Source organism: Poecile atricapillus, chromosome 5 (genome assembly GCF_030490865.1).
Source record: "Poecile atricapillus isolate bPoeAtr1 chromosome 5, bPoeAtr1.hap1, whole genome shotgun sequence".
Lineage (NCBI taxonomy): Eukaryota > Metazoa > Chordata > Aves > Passeriformes > Paridae > Poecile > Poecile atricapillus.
In genome coordinates this window covers 21,491,536-21,504,011 of record NC_081253.1, presented here as the reverse complement: position 1 = coordinate 21,504,011, position 12,476 = coordinate 21,491,536, and the positions used below count along the sequence as shown (strand labels likewise).

At 38.8% G+C, this 12,476-nt stretch overlaps 1 protein-coding gene across 1 annotated transcript in view; it reads left to right on the top strand.

Annotated features, from left to right (window-relative positions):
• Positions 1-12,476, top strand: part of CHN1 (chimerin 1) — a 93,526-nt gene that overhangs the window by 14,707 nt on the left and 66,343 nt on the right. The window contains exons 2-3 of the mRNA XM_058839921.1: positions 6,031-6,069; positions 9,284-9,339. Of these exons, the coding sequence (XP_058695904.1) occupies positions 6,031-6,069; positions 9,284-9,339 (95 nt within the window). The remainder of the gene's footprint in view (positions 1-6,030; positions 6,070-9,283; positions 9,340-12,476) is intronic.

Here is a 12,476-nt window from a genome sequence, read left to right as displayed (position 1 = left end):
CCTCACTCCAGCTCCCACTGCGGTGGATTGTGTCAGCAGCACGCTGGGCTCAGAGCAGGGGATGCTCTGCTGGGAGGGTTAGCTGTCTGCACACCATGGAGGTGCGTGCTGAGCTCTAACACCTGCCAGCATGTTGGATTGGGTGCCTGTCTGATGTCTTTTCCCCACCTGGAGAAGGTGGAGAAAATAGATGGTGGTTTATTTGAAGACTTTTGCACTGAAACTCCTTACAGCATTGATGTCTTAGGAAGAGCCTTGATATGTCTTAAAGTTTTCAATGCATTTTTCTTTTTCTTCGTTCAAAGGGAACTGTGTGCCAAAGATAACATTAAAGAAGCATCAAAGACTCAATAACATTCTAGAAGTATCAGTCATCATTGTTGAGTGACATACAGCTGGGGTGTTCTCAGCCCTGTGGGGATCTTCCCATAAACAAAGAAAATTCTGTGATGCCCCTGTGAAACCCTAAGTGTTTTCCACATGGCCCCAGGCCATATGTGCCATCAGGTTCTTGCCATTAATGTCTTTGTTTTAAGTCACTTATAGAGCAACATTACATTTGGATTAACATTATTTATTCAGTGACTTCTAAACCCCAACTTTTTTTGTAAAATAACAGTATAAGAGGTTTTGTTTAAGAGAAAAGAAATATTCCAAAAAGTTGCATGTCATATCTTCAAATGGGCTGTAAGCCCATGCAAGATATTTTGGTCAGAAATAGTTTGTTGCTCCTTTGCTTTGGAAAGGTGAAGGCAAGACAGGATTGAGCCAGAGTATTTTGAAGGACTTAAATACTGAAAAAGTATTTGTTTCTAAGAAAACATTTCTTGCCAGGTAAGAAAGCCTGACCACAGCTGTCTGTCTTGTCCATTGACACTGACTGAAGTGCAGCTCTCTGCAGCCCTTGGCAGCTGTGTGGGGCACCCTGAATCCGTGGGAGGGCGGGTTGCTTTCCACAGGACCACATGTAATGGGCAGCAACCACACATGTGACACTTGCTCTTTGCATCAAGGTCTGCTCTTGCCCACCACCCCAAGACAGATTGTCATCTGACTTACTGCTTCTGGTAGCAGAGGGGTAGAAAGAGGCTTTGTGCAAAGAAAGAGGCATCCCAAGGTCTTGTCTAGGAGCAATGAAGGATGTTTGGTGTGTGCCCCTTCTTCACCACACATGCTGTAGACAGGGATGGTTTGGTGTTTTCTGCACCCTCCACCCTGCTGCCCCTCTCTAGAAGCTGCCTGGCACCATCTTCCCCTCCTGCTGCCAGCTGCACAGGGACTTCTGCAAAATACTTCCAGTGCTGCTGCAGCCAAGGATCAGCTTCTCATATTTGCCCTGAAACCATGGAATTGTAGCCCATCTGTTTTAGTGCTGCTGCCTAAGGCAGTGGCTCTATTCATCCTTCAGTTAACTCAGTGCTGTTTGAGTTACATTTTGGTTAGAGTCTGTAAAAACCTTCACTGCTAGGGCCTGCTTGGCTGCTGCTGAAAACATTTTGTGATGGCTTGAGCTTAGTTTCTGAAATGCTGTTGGCACTTAAACTCTGAAAAACAGAGATGAAATTATTTTTTCTGTTCAACTGTGCTTTTCTTTGTGGCCTCTAACACAAAGTTCCGTACCTGAGGCCTCATCTGTATTCAATAGAGATATTATCAAATAAAACCAAAGGTTGGGGTAAGAGCTAGTATCTCAGCAGATAGATGATTATTTCCTCCCAGACAGCATTAATCTCTGATGTTAGAGATGACCAAGGTACTGACATCCAGTAAAATAAAACTAAATAAACTGAACAATTAAATAAAACTGAATTCTCTATGGGAAATCTCTCTGTAAGTCCTACACTCCTTTATGGGGTTACCATGCAGAGTTAAGCTGCTGCTGCTTCTCTGCTCTTGAACTGGCTGATCTCCACTCAGGAGAGAAACAACCATTTCAAGCAGAGGTAAACATTTTTATTCTTTCTTTAAAAGGAATACACAAAGACAAGTACTAGAAACAGTTTGAGGCAACAGTAACAGTTTTCATGTCTGTAGTTAAAATGTACACTCTGAAAGTACTGCAGTTGTCCAGATTTATATAGTGGATAAAATAGGAGTGAGTAAAAAAGAAGCAATATAATGTAGGGTAATGCTACATTGTAATGTCACAATTAGTCACATTTGTGTTTATGGAAAATCTGAGATGTTCTCCTAGCGCTTGTGAATGTGTATGAACTTCTAAATGGCTGTATGATTTTCTGTTGGCAGAAGCCCATTTCTGTGGAAGTATTTCTGATGTCAGTCTATGCTTCTCAATTCCCTTTATTTTTTTTTTTTTTTTTGGGAATTGGTGTGCTCAAAGGAGGGCATTCTGGACCCAGGGAGCAATTCTCCTGCCCACTGTGACATTTCTGACTGTTGCCAGAAGCTGCCTGTTGTGCTGTTCTGGGCATTCTGTCTCTGTTTTCTCTGCATTTAATCAAATTGCAAGGAACCTTAGAGCAGAGATGAGATGATACAAGATGGCTTGAGAACGAGATAGGGATGGCTGAACAGATAGGGATGGATAGGTGAGTCCTAACAGGACAACATTGGGAAGCAAACCAGAGTACTGCTCAAGGATGAGGGGAGAGGTCTTGCATGCAGGTGGAGATTGCTAAGGCTGGGGTAAGGCAAAGTCCTGGAAAAGAGAGGAGTGTGTTGTGAGTAAAGAAGATGACAGCAAGCAAGTGCTGAGTATCCAGAATTTCTCCTGTGATTAGAATATAAGGAAACCAAAGGTAGATACTCAGGAAACATTGCAGTTCTGAATGAAACAAAGTGAGAAAGGATGAGCCACTTGAGTCATGTCATCCTTAGGATTCTACATATATGAACTGATGGCATTAAATATTGCTTGTACAAACTGCCAAAATAAGAACAAACACTGTGTCTGAGTTGCTCGGAGTAAAGTTGGTGTAACAGCACTTGTCAGAAGCTTTATAGAAAGCTGAAGAAAAGTGTTTACTGTCTTTCGTGGTAAATTTGGCTTATGGGAACTCTGTGTCGTTTTTAAGTACGTATCATCTGCACTGTGTTTGTAGCCTAGTTAATTCTGAGGGAAAGTATCTGTCAGCTTGAGACTGGTCTCAGTTTGAAATTGCAATTTATGTACATGGACAATGTCCCTGATCTAAAATGTCCTTGCTGATGAGAGTGCCTTCATATACTGGTAAAAATCTGATCAGTGCTGGTAGGATTGCCTCTGGACAGAGCTGATTGCATCAGCTTATGTATTTATGTGTTCTGTAATGCTCTAGGCCTTTGGAGAAGAGTAGCTTTAAGTTGAATTGCATCTCACTTAGGGCAGAAAATACAGTTAAGATAGAACCTGATGCACAGCTTGTAGAAAATCATTTTATCCTAGAAACATTTAGCAGAGCTGAGTTACTGTGAAAAAAATCTGAGAACTGACAGTGTAGAGTTTATTGTGTTAATTAGAAAGTGCTGCAGCATTAGTGAGAAAATGTATTTTGGGTTCCACGTTTTCTGTGGAACTTTATTTTATCATGCCTGTAAGTGGTTTTCAGATGCCTAATTGGAGATGCCGTATGGGGAGGCCTGTACTATCTGAGAATCAAACCATTTTCCTAATAATGAATTTCTAAATACTTTTGATGTATTAAATGGGACCACATCAGTTATCCTTTAAAAGCAGGTTACTAATAGACAGAGCTGGTGTTTATGCTTGCTCTATTTCATCTTTGGGTAGTAGGAAAGTTTTAGTAATAGAAACATTGTTGCTTAGAAACAAACACTACAAACCTCTGCTCAACTGTTTCACTGTGCTTGTGTTTGCTACTACTCTTTTTTTTAAAAATCACAATAGAAATGACCTTTTGTTTTTTCATTACCTCGTGTGGGATGGCTGGAGGGTATTCTCACACTGCAAAGGCAATAAAGCTCACCGACAGATTTTTTTCTAACAAAATCCTTCTGCACAGCTGCATAACATAAATCATTCCCTCCCATTTCTGAATGTTAGATATTTCTTGTATGAAAGTAACTGCTGTTCTTGCCTGACTTTAACAAGGTTTGAGGTTTTTTGTTTGGCACAAATATTGTCACTTTTTAGTTTTATAACCACAATGCCCTTAGCTGTAACAATTGCATGGCTTGAGTGTGAGGAGGTATAGGTTAGACTGCCAAGATGTTTGTATTTTCATAACAGTCAGCTCATATTTTAAAAATACAGTGTGTGTTGTCCTTTACTTAAATTATTTATTTCTGAATTCAACTAGTGCATATATTGCCAAAACCCGGAGTATATCAAAAAGTAAATTCAGGTGGTGGAGTAAGAGTTGTCTTCTGGGACTAAAGCCATTATTTTTACTTAAGAGTTTTGCCCCTTTTCCATGTGACATTGCATTGCTGAGGGATCATGTTACAATGCTTCTGGAATGAATCGACTTGCACTGCCTTAATTAAAGGTATCAAAGTAGGAATGAATAACCCTGGCTGCATCTGTTGCTGCTGATTTGCTTTTACTACCACAGTGAGGCATGAGCTGCTTAAGGTCTCTCTGCAGGTTCAGGGTGTTCTTGCTGATCTGCAGGACATGCTAGAGCATCTACAGGACCTTCCAAAGATCAAACTCCATCATATTCAGGGGGATGGCAGTTTAACTGAGTATTATTTAATAATAAAGTCATAATGAATTGTATTTATGAAACCCACTGCCACCATGGTGGCCTGCAGGGACTGCACCCTATTCATGCATAGAGCTAAAATACGGGGTAAAAAGTGGAACAAAATTACAGTGCAGTCAGGGCAGGGAGTGTTCTGGCAGGGTCTGGCAAAGTCTGTGCCTGTTAAACTGAAAATATCTCCTTCCACTAAGCTCTAGTTTAGAGATTTTCAACATGCCTATGTGTGAGAGATGGACTACAGCAAGTATCTGAAGAGGAGAGATTGCATACTCTAAGGGGAGGCAAACGAAAATCTCAGCTTCAGGCTCAGTTTTGCAGGCCTGAAGAGCTCTCAAGTGGAGATGCCACTCAGGCCAAAATTAAAGCAACAGGTTCAGAGATTGCTTTATCTTTATGTAACCTTGTAATAAAAACTAGAAATTCATGCTTTGTTGGATGCAGCAGTTAATTCCAGTGAGCAGAGCAAATAGAGCTTGGGCATGAGCACGGCAGGCAGAAGTGGCTTCAGACAGCAAGGCTGGCTGTGTGGGTGGCTCAGCTTGTGACCCTGTGGTGCAGTGAGGATGAAATAACTCTCACCAGCTCCAAGGCAGATATGCACAGCACCTTGCTGAAAGCCTCGGTGACTTGTGGCATCAGAACTGAAGCTAGTCAGAGCAGTAAAACAGTGGATCAGAGTCAAAGTTTGCAGCATAGCCCTGAGCTCAAAATGTCAGATCAGTTGTAATACAAGTCATAAGGGTGACAGAACTTAGAAGAAATTGGGATTTTATTTTTTTTTTTAATTTTGAGAATTAAAATCTTGGAGTAGAAATACGTTGGTACTTTTAATATGTACTCACTACTTCCAAAAAAAGCTTGTACTCAGTAGGGGAAAAAAAAAACCCTTCTTTTTTCCAAAATATTTTGCCATCCTTGCATACTATGATTTTATTTTAACAGTTGTTAATTGCCATCCAGCAGAGGAAAATGCTAATGGCAGGAATAAGTTGCATGAAAACTCATTTATTGGAATATAAATTGAGATTAAAAAAATCTTTCTGGTGTAGTTGAAAATGAAACTTGTAGACACATGCATAGTAAAATAATATGCATTCTCCTTCCTCCTCACAGTATGCTGGCTTCTGATCTGCATGTTTGCCATTTTTCAGATTTGTTTCTATAGTTTTTATTCTAGCTGGATAAAGAAAATACCTTTTCACATTTTTAGTTTAAGTAAAAAGGGGGAAATTTTAACAGATTGTTCTGTAATAGTAAGAAGTAACTTTAGAACCTAGGTGCAATATTATCTCAATAATTCTGCAAGTTTTTTCTGTGTTAAAATATTTCTTATGCAACATTAAGATTTTTTGTTTTCTTTCAGATACTGATGAATACAGACCGCCTGTTTGGAAATCTTACTGTAAGTATCTCCGTGTCTGGGGATATTTTTCCAAGTCGGAGCCAGAAAGGTTTCAGTTGGGTGCTTCAAAAGACTAATATATCTTTTCATCAGAATGTGAGTTTCAGAAGCATCAAAAAGGTTCACTTCTGTTTAGAGATAGGTTGAACTACCCCCAGGGACAAGTGAACATAGATTATTTAGAAGAGTAGATTCTCTGCCCCTTATTAATGTGAGTTGTCCCATTCCTGCTTGGTCTTACTTACAGTGGTTTTTCTGCCTAGATCAGGGCTTACATAAACTCCATTCATGCCTTAAAGTTGGTATCCTTGCAGACATCTAGGGCTCCTGTGATCTAGTGCCTTGCATCACAAGAGCTGAGCTTGAGCTGGTTAAGAGAACTCAAAAGAAATTGTTTTCTTCAAGAATTCGCTGATGTAGTAAAACGAGAGCATTTGCTTGGCCTGGTGTGACAAATCACAAGCAGGTTTTTTGAAGCCCTGCCTAGAAGGGCCTGGTTTGCTACCAGCCTGCCCATGCTCTCCAGTTCTTGGGGTCTTAGGCAGGTGTGCAGGGCAGCAGCCCAGGTGCCTTGCCCTGAGATCAGAGTGCCACTCGCTTGGGAACTTCACAACTTGCTGTTTCATTAAAAAAAACCAAAAAAACAACCCAAATCAAACCCACAAAAAAGCAAACAGACATTTTTAAATGCGAAAGAATTCCATATAAAGGAATGACCTCTTATTTGGCTGTGCAAATAGAGATTTAGGGACATGGAAGAGAACATGAGAAAAATGTAAAAGAGCACTGAAGCTTCCCATAGTGGCTCACCTATAAATTCTAGTTCTTTGTAGACAGAAAACCCAAGATGTGAGACATTTTGAGACTTGAGGAACCACAGCAAGAAAGAAGAGTCTTCTGTGAAAAACAGATTTTGAAAACAGAATGTTTGTGTGTATAACACACTTAACAGTTTAGGGATGTCAGACTTATATTTGCATTACTTTGTATATATTCAACTTGGTGTCTTCAGGCTGGAAAAAGGGATTTGCTCAAGCAACATTTCGCATTGTGAAAATGTTTGCTCTCTAAAGGTTGAGGGGATTTAGCACTTGAGAAAATGTAGTTGCTTTAAAAGGTTTCCATCCTGCTGTGGAAGACTTTTTAATCAGAGATGTGGAATTAAAGGCTAAGTGAGAACCATGGTTAGAAAGAGAGCAAGTGTAAGAGGGCATATTTGATTATGTTTTACAGCTCTGTACCTCCTGTGAGCTCGGGGGACACTGCTTCCTTGTTCAGTTTATTCCACTCCATAATCTATAACAGGGAGGCTGAACCTCTCTAATATCAGATTTTCATTGGCAGCTTGACAGAAGCTGAAAGCCTGGGCACGTGCAAATGTGCTTGCACCCACTCTCCAGCATGGTTTGCATGTATGGTCTGTGTGCACCCACTCTCCTGCAGCATCATGGTTTGCCTGCCATGGTGAACCTTCCTGTGTTCAGAAGTAAGCTCTGAATCCCGAGGTTTGATTAGATTTCTGTCTCATGACAGATGAAGAGGAATGTCTTGTTTGACTTCCCTGCCAATAATTACAGCAAGGAAGCTGGTGTTGAACTGTTTGAATTGCATAGCTCAGTTAGAGGAGGAGGAGGGATAGGAATCCTGTTTTGTAACTTAGCTAATCAGTCTGCTGTGCTTCTTACTGGAAGAGGAGAAAGGTATTGCCATTGGTGAAAAAGAATTTCCTTTCAGAAAATCTTTTCAGCCTGGCTTGAAGTAAGGTGGGAAGTAGCTCTCAGTTTTCAGCCAGTTTTTGTGGAGCATGCTGATTGTGGGTCTCCTCTTTTGTGCAATTTAGAAAAATCTTAATTTGTCCTTTAATTTTATTTGTTTTCCTTTGAACTTAGCTCTGCAGTTCTCAGAATTAGACATGGACAAGGTCCAGTGCCATCAAATACAGCTTTTACAGTGGAAGCTAGGGACTCTATATGCTGGCAGTATAAATGGTCATGCTATGCCTAAAATGATAATTGCAATTTTATATACCAGTGTGCTGTTCTTCATCACTTGCAAAAATAATTTTTGTATTACCAGCCCAGCATGAAAGTGACTGATTTTAGTAGCAACAGGAAAAACCATTAGGTTTTTTTATTTGGAACAAAGGGAATGTTTTTTTCCCAGTTTATCTTATGATTCAGTGATCATTTGGCATCTTGCCATTTTCTCCATTCCCAAATAGGTTGACACATAAATACAGCATTTGCCAGTGGAAAAGACTTGGCATCAAATGAGAGTCGTAATGAAGTCAAATTGTATTGGTTAAATTAATGTGTGGTCTTATTATCTGAAGAAGGTGATAGCACAATGTAGACCTTGGTATTCATGCTAATGATTGAGATTTAATTTTAAAATATTACAATTCCAAATGTCCATTTTTCTATTTCTAGTGTACGATAGTGTACTATACTAACTTAGTGTTGACAGCCTCATTTTGAAGGGGGCTTGCCAAAACAGATTCAGTTGGCATAGAAGTTGAAAGTAATTTCTTTGGTATTATACTAGAAAGTTTGTACATACTAGTAGCATTAAATTTACATCTGGTTGCAAAGATCTGTTCTGGCTTGATGAAGCTTATTTTAAAAATAGAGAAAAATAAGGATGAAAGATATAAAGGTAAGTAAGTGTATGTCATAATTTGGGCCTTAGCTATTTTACTGTGCTACTCAACTCTTTATGTCTTTAGATCTGCAAATGCAAAGGCCATCTTTCTCTTTCTTCAGACAGGTCCTCACTGATCAGTGGTGAAGGCATTCTGCATGATACTTGTAAAGTCTTGACATATAGCAGGTGACTGGTAGTGCCCAGCATAGAAGGATTAGGTTCCATCTGCTTACGGAGGAAAGTTTGACAGCAGCCTGATTTGCCATATAATGAATTTTAATTTGTGTCTATTATGATTCTTTTTCTGATCTGTTTGTTGGAAACTTGTCTGATCTCACCTAGTTATTCCATATTACTTGATCAATTTGTTGTAAAGAAAGTCAATATCCCATTTTGGCTTGCAACATGCTTTTTTTCTGACCACTTATTAGTAAATTTTTATATCCTTGGTATCCTTGTGTTAAACTTTGCAGAAACTCTCCCTTATTTAAACCGCAATGTTTAATGTTAAAATGCCTGACTTACACAGTGATTCTGTATTAATTAAAATTTAACTTCTGCCTCCTCCCAGTGTATCAGTTGCAACAGGAAGCTCCCCATCCTAGGAGAATAACCTGCACTCGTGAGGTACGTGTCACGGTGTTCAGTTTTATACAGTCCAGTAATTCCATGTCTGTACTTAATTGTGTCCAGCCCAGCGTGGTTCCCTGGGACACTTTCTGCTGTGGTTAGAGTGGGTAGCCTTGAGGTGCTGGTACTCAGAAATCCATCTGTTCTAAAAATGGAATTTAATGCATTTTGATATGTATCATCATTTGCTAAGAATCATTTACTACTTTTTGATTCTTAGATACATGGAAACATACTTTTTCTCCTCCCTTTCTCATCAGAAATTCACAGAAGCAAGAGCAGAGCTGTGCAGGGAACTGTGCACCTGTTCCTTACGACATCACTACTAGATATGTGAAATAAATCAGCAGAGGGAAGACTAAAACCTCCCCTGGTGCTGTTGTTTGTGTCATAGTACTTAAGACTCATAAATAGCAGGAGCTAAGCTATGCAGACCACAGATGTTATGGACTGAAGTGGTAACAATGGGATCCCGTTGATAGGCAGTGATACGGGAGCACTGCTCATGGGATCAGCTGTTGAGGTAGACCCTGCTGTGCCCTGAGCTGCTGTTCAGCAGAGCAGCTCCTCTCCAGGGCTGTGGGGCTCCAGGGTTTAGCTGACACCAGGCACTGGTGCAGCAAGGTTTAGTCATACCTACACCCATCTTGCAGCTTTGCTGAAGAACCTGGGAAACATTCATTTAAATCTCAAAAATGTTGAAACGTTAGGCAGTATTACAAAACACAGCTCTTACTGAATGACTGGAAGTTATTACATTGCTGCGAGAAAACTTGAGTATTTATATCATTTGCCAAGAGAAATAAAATTGATCTTTGAGATATGTTAGTTGCTTCGACATAGCGTTAAATACAGAAGGATGTAGCACTCTCCGGAAGGAGCATTAATAGCTTACAATTTAGATGACAGGGAGGATTACTTGACAGAATTATACAGGCTCTTAGACAGTTCTCTGTAATTTTTATGAAAGTCCAACTATAATTCTATGAAGTAGTCTGTCAACTTCAAAATAAAATTTAGAGATTTAATAGAAGCAAAGTACTTGATTTAATGGAAGCACTCCTTTTCCTCTGTTACTTTGATATTTCTAAAAAAGGTATAGCTGTGACTTACTGTGCTTAATCAAGATATAGCTACAGGAAGGAACAATACATGAATTTTACAAGAATTATAGCAAAACGTTTTGTTTTGACAAGGATTTCTACTGTTAATGAGCATCAAAGCAGAGGTATTCCAATTAAAATTGTTGTGCATGTCTTAGGTACATCAAATAAAGTTGGATGCAGATTTGAAGGAAAGATACTTACAGAAGATAAGACCCAAGCTGTGAAAAAATGGAATTTTTCCCCAATTTTTTAATTCCATTGCAACATTATTAAGAAGGTTCAGTTCTAATTTGAGTGCTATCTATGGTACATTTTTTCATTACATTAATATACCAAGTATCTGAAGTCTTGTAAAAGCTTAGTATTACAATGCAAGCTTAACAATTCAGAGTGCTCACCTGGATAGGATAAAGTATTTTATTCCTTGCGTCCAATGGATTGTGCTTATTGTTGCTTTTTCCTTCCTCTCCTCAGAAGTCTTTCACTGGTGGAAGAGGTGGTGGTATGTGTGTGGTTATGTGTACACAGGCATATTGTAAAACCTTGAAGAGATTTTTGGTAGCCCTCTGACACTGTTCCTTGAGGTGCTGACATTATGCCTGTACAATCACTGGAGCCTTTTATTTTCTGATCCTTATCTCTGAGTCCTGCTGTAGTTTACTCCCATTGTGACTGACTTACAGTGTAATGCTCATAAAGTTGCCTGACTTTTGTGGTGATGGGTGAAAATTTTTCTGTTTCTTCAGTTAGGTGCTTTGAGGATCTCATCTGTGAATGTTTTAATTCCCACAGAATTAGAACCTTCATTTTTCTGTATACATTTTTATGTCTTTAAAAAAACCAAACAAAATAAAACAACAAAGAAACAAAAAAACCCCAAACCCATAATTGAAAGTACCAGCACAATTAAGGAAATTATACAATTCTTAATACGAAAATTTTAATTATTTTGTAATTATTTGACTGCACAAAGTATATGTACTCTGTAGTCAGGGTAAACTGATAAAGGACTCTGGGATATTCAGTAAGATGTGTTGGCATTATATCCCAGGCTAGTTTGGCTGCAGAGAAGGGTTTTGGGGGTCTTTTGTCCCAGGTGGTAGGAACTCACAAGCAAATTTCATACTTTGTTCTTCTTCATAGTATTTCTTTGAATACTATTAGCTAATACAGTCAAATAAGCAGAGATATAAATGTGTATTCAGTATCTGAAAATTAAAATTTTTTCCTGCCTCTGGGGTGATGGAAATTGTTCAGCTGTTAATCAGATAGAGATTGTCCTCTTTTTAGACTAGAGCAAGAAAATTGCCAGCCAAATTTAAAAGCATCTGTGTAAATCTTCTTCAAATACCAATCACATTGACTACTACAACTTTCTCGTCCTCATTTTTACTGAATTTCAGTTCTCTTAATTGGAAAATTTTATTAGCTCTAATAGAGATAGTAAATTAAAAAGTTGGACTGGTTTACAAAGGAAAATTTGCTATGGGAGAGCGGTGGCCTCTAGCCTATTACAGTCAATGGGGGATTTGCAAAAGTATCACAATCAACTGAAACATTGCTAAGTTCTGTCACCAGTGGAGAAAGAAATGCAACACATTAGTGTCTATAATGTCATATTTCTATGAATTTACTCCAAAACAAGATTATGACATATGACAAACTTTAAGTGAATGTAAAACTATCCCTGTGTCTGAGTGAACAAAAAAATGAGACACTGTTTTAAAATAGCTTCTTGAACTCTGAAGAGTAAACTTGTGTCTGCACCATGAACATTGTTGTAGAAACTGAGAAATAAAAGCTGCAGATTTAGAAACTAGTGAGAATAGAAGTAAACACAAAACTGTGAAAGAATCAGTCAGGTATTTAGCTGCAGAACAGAGCATATTAAATACACATTTCATCATTGAAGAATTAGCTTCTTTAAAAAAAAGTTCTTGGAAGCTTATTTTTAACTAATAAAGGTAAAATTTTAGAAGTACATTATCAGTGTGCATTTTCCTACTTCTGCATTAATTCTTTATAATG